At 46.2% G+C, this 2,325-nt stretch overlaps 1 protein-coding gene across 1 annotated transcript; it reads right to left on the bottom strand.

Annotated features, from left to right (window-relative positions):
* Window positions 1-1,013: 1,013 nt before the first annotated feature.
* Window positions 1,014-2,075, bottom strand: LOC116639053 (E3 ubiquitin-protein ligase RNF167-like). The gene has a single exon (XM_032415181.1). It carries the CDS (start codon window positions 2,073-2,075, stop codon window positions 1,014-1,016), a length of 1,062 nt encoding a protein of 353 aa, XP_032271072.1.
* Window positions 2,076-2,325: the final 250 nt, after the last annotated feature.

The raw sequence follows: 2,325 nt of genomic DNA, 5'->3' as shown, positions 1-2,325 counted from the left end.
ATAACAGAGTTATACTGACAGTATTTAATCATTTGCATTACCAATGCAGTGTTGGGAAGATTGAGGTGAGTTGAAATTGGGCATACAAATAAGAATTTGCTTAGCTAACATTAACCATCATTAAAAAAGCAAAAATGACCTTAATTTCTAAAAAGAAAGGGTATAGTTAATGATCCCTTATTATCAAACTCCTGTCTTATACAATTACACATAGGCAGCTCCAGACAGAAAATATGGCTGAATAATCACCACTCTCAGGTGAAAAGCATTTCAGATAGCATGGTTCCTTCATTTAAAGAGGTTTTTAGTTCCAGATGTGAAAACACAAAGCTAAAAGGCATTCTCTTAAAATTCCACCCCAATTAGCCATATTTGAAAGCTAAATGACTGCATGTTATAAAGCAATTAAATCTGTTATATTTACATAGCCACTTAACACAGAAGAAGAGCACAGGATAGGTGACCTACAACCTAGTTATTTTTTGTCATGACCACATAGACATTTCAACAGTTTTGCACTCTCTAGTCATTAACTGATGACAATTAAACATTTAGATAAGTGTAGATTACTCAATTTATATTCACCCCTCTCAAAAATGGTTAAAAGAAATGCACTGAAATTTTTACAGATAGGAGAAATTGCACTGAGGCCAAATGTAAAATGTTAACATACCAAAGTAAATTTAAGACATTCTGAATGATTTAAAATAATGTCTCTCATTTTTTTATTCTTGACACAAACTATAAAAATATGCTCTTTCAAATTGCTTTTGACAGCTTTCTGAATACTTATCTGAATACTTTTTTTTTATTCCACAAATACAATTTTATTAACCCAGTAAGTGAAGACCCTGTCCCTTTCCACTCCCATCCCCTTCAAAAGGATAAGGTTGGGTAAGAAAGAAAGAAACCTGGGGTGGAAATGTCCCCTATCCCTCAAAGAGGAAGACTGAAAGGAGGAAGAGGGACTGTGCAATTAGGTCTCCAGAGGGGAGGGGAGCTGGAGGGGAGTATCAGACCAGGACGACAGTAGAAGAGGAAGAAGAGGATGGGGAGGGTGATGGAACTATTGAAGACCCAGGAAAAACAAGTGGGGCTGGAGCTAGGGAGCCAAAGGATGTGGGAAGTGTGAGGCTGGAGCCCAGAAAGGGGGTCCGTTCTGTGGCGGGGTGGTCCCTTGGCTCCCCTTCCTCATCACCCTCTTGCCCCTGAGTTTCTTCCTCCTGTTCCCCTTCTCCAGGACCCCTATGAACAGGCTGCTTGCAGATGGGGCAGGTCTTCCGGGTCTGAGTGAGCCAGGGGTCCACACAGCGGCTGTGATAAGCATGAGCACAGGGAAGGACCCTCAGCTTGTCTCCATCCTCATATTCATCCAGGCAGATGGCACAGACGTCGTACTGGTCTCCCTTCTGATAATCATGTATAGGAATCCGCTTCAGTTGCTCTTCGGTCAGTCGATTCCGCTGGAGCTGTTTCTGGTGCTGGATAAAACGAATTATCAGCTCCATTCCCGTGACCAAAATCAGCAGTCCCACAACCCCTGTGAAAGGGATGAGGCGATAGCCCAGGAGGAAGTTATTGTCTGGGACCAGAAGCACATGAGCTCCCTTCTCATAGACAAAGAGAGCACGCAGGTACTTGGAGCTCCTTTCCCCAGTAAACACAGACGGGATCCAGATCTGCTGCTGGATTTCCTCACTGTTCCACACCATCTTCAGAAGTTCATTGGAATTTACATTGTGTACCACAGCTGCATGGTACCCAGCCTTCTGAACGTTTAGGACCTTGAGGTCAAAGTTGCAGTCGAATCTCCGAAGAAGCGCAATAAAGACGGACCCGTTGGCCGAGGCCGGGGGTGGCGGGGCAACGGGGCTACAGGCGTTGGCTGGCTGAGCCTGCACAAGGAATCCGTGAAGCCCCTCATGGCTCAAGGAAGACCCAAAGAGAGCTGGAAGGTCTGCAAAGTCCATGTTGTTATTGTGGTCAGAAGTCGCTCGAATGAGCCCCCGGATGGGGGCCGCTCCCCACAGCACAGTGGCCACAGGCATGCAAAGCAGGAAGGCTGCAGGGTGCATGGCAGCGGGAGGGGAGGCGGGGAGGCCGCGTCTGGTAGCAGGTGCAGAAGCGGGATTCTGTGCTTCTCTCCGCCCTTCCTTCAGCGTCCCAGGACTCCAAACATCCCAGCTACATAGGGGCGTGAGGCGGGAACCCCAACTCGGGGAATGAGATATCCAACCGGTTCAGCGGAGGTAGTGGGGGGAGACACTAAAATTATTCTTTTCTACTATAAGGATAAAACAAGGAAAGGAAGCAAAGGCAAACACA

Source organism: Phoca vitulina, unplaced genomic scaffold (assembly GCF_004348235.1).
Source record: "Phoca vitulina isolate PV1807 unplaced genomic scaffold, GSC_HSeal_1.0 scaffold17, whole genome shotgun sequence".
NCBI lineage: Eukaryota > Metazoa > Chordata > Mammalia > Carnivora > Phocidae > Phoca > Phoca vitulina.
This window is presented reverse-complemented; position numbering and strand designations above follow the sequence as displayed.

Bases quoted from the DNA above. Each gene is read 5' to 3' on its own strand.
- LOC116639053 (XM_032415181.1), bottom strand. From the start codon at position 2,075: ATGCACCCTGCAGCCTTCCTGCTTTGCATGCCTGTGGCCACTGTGCTG.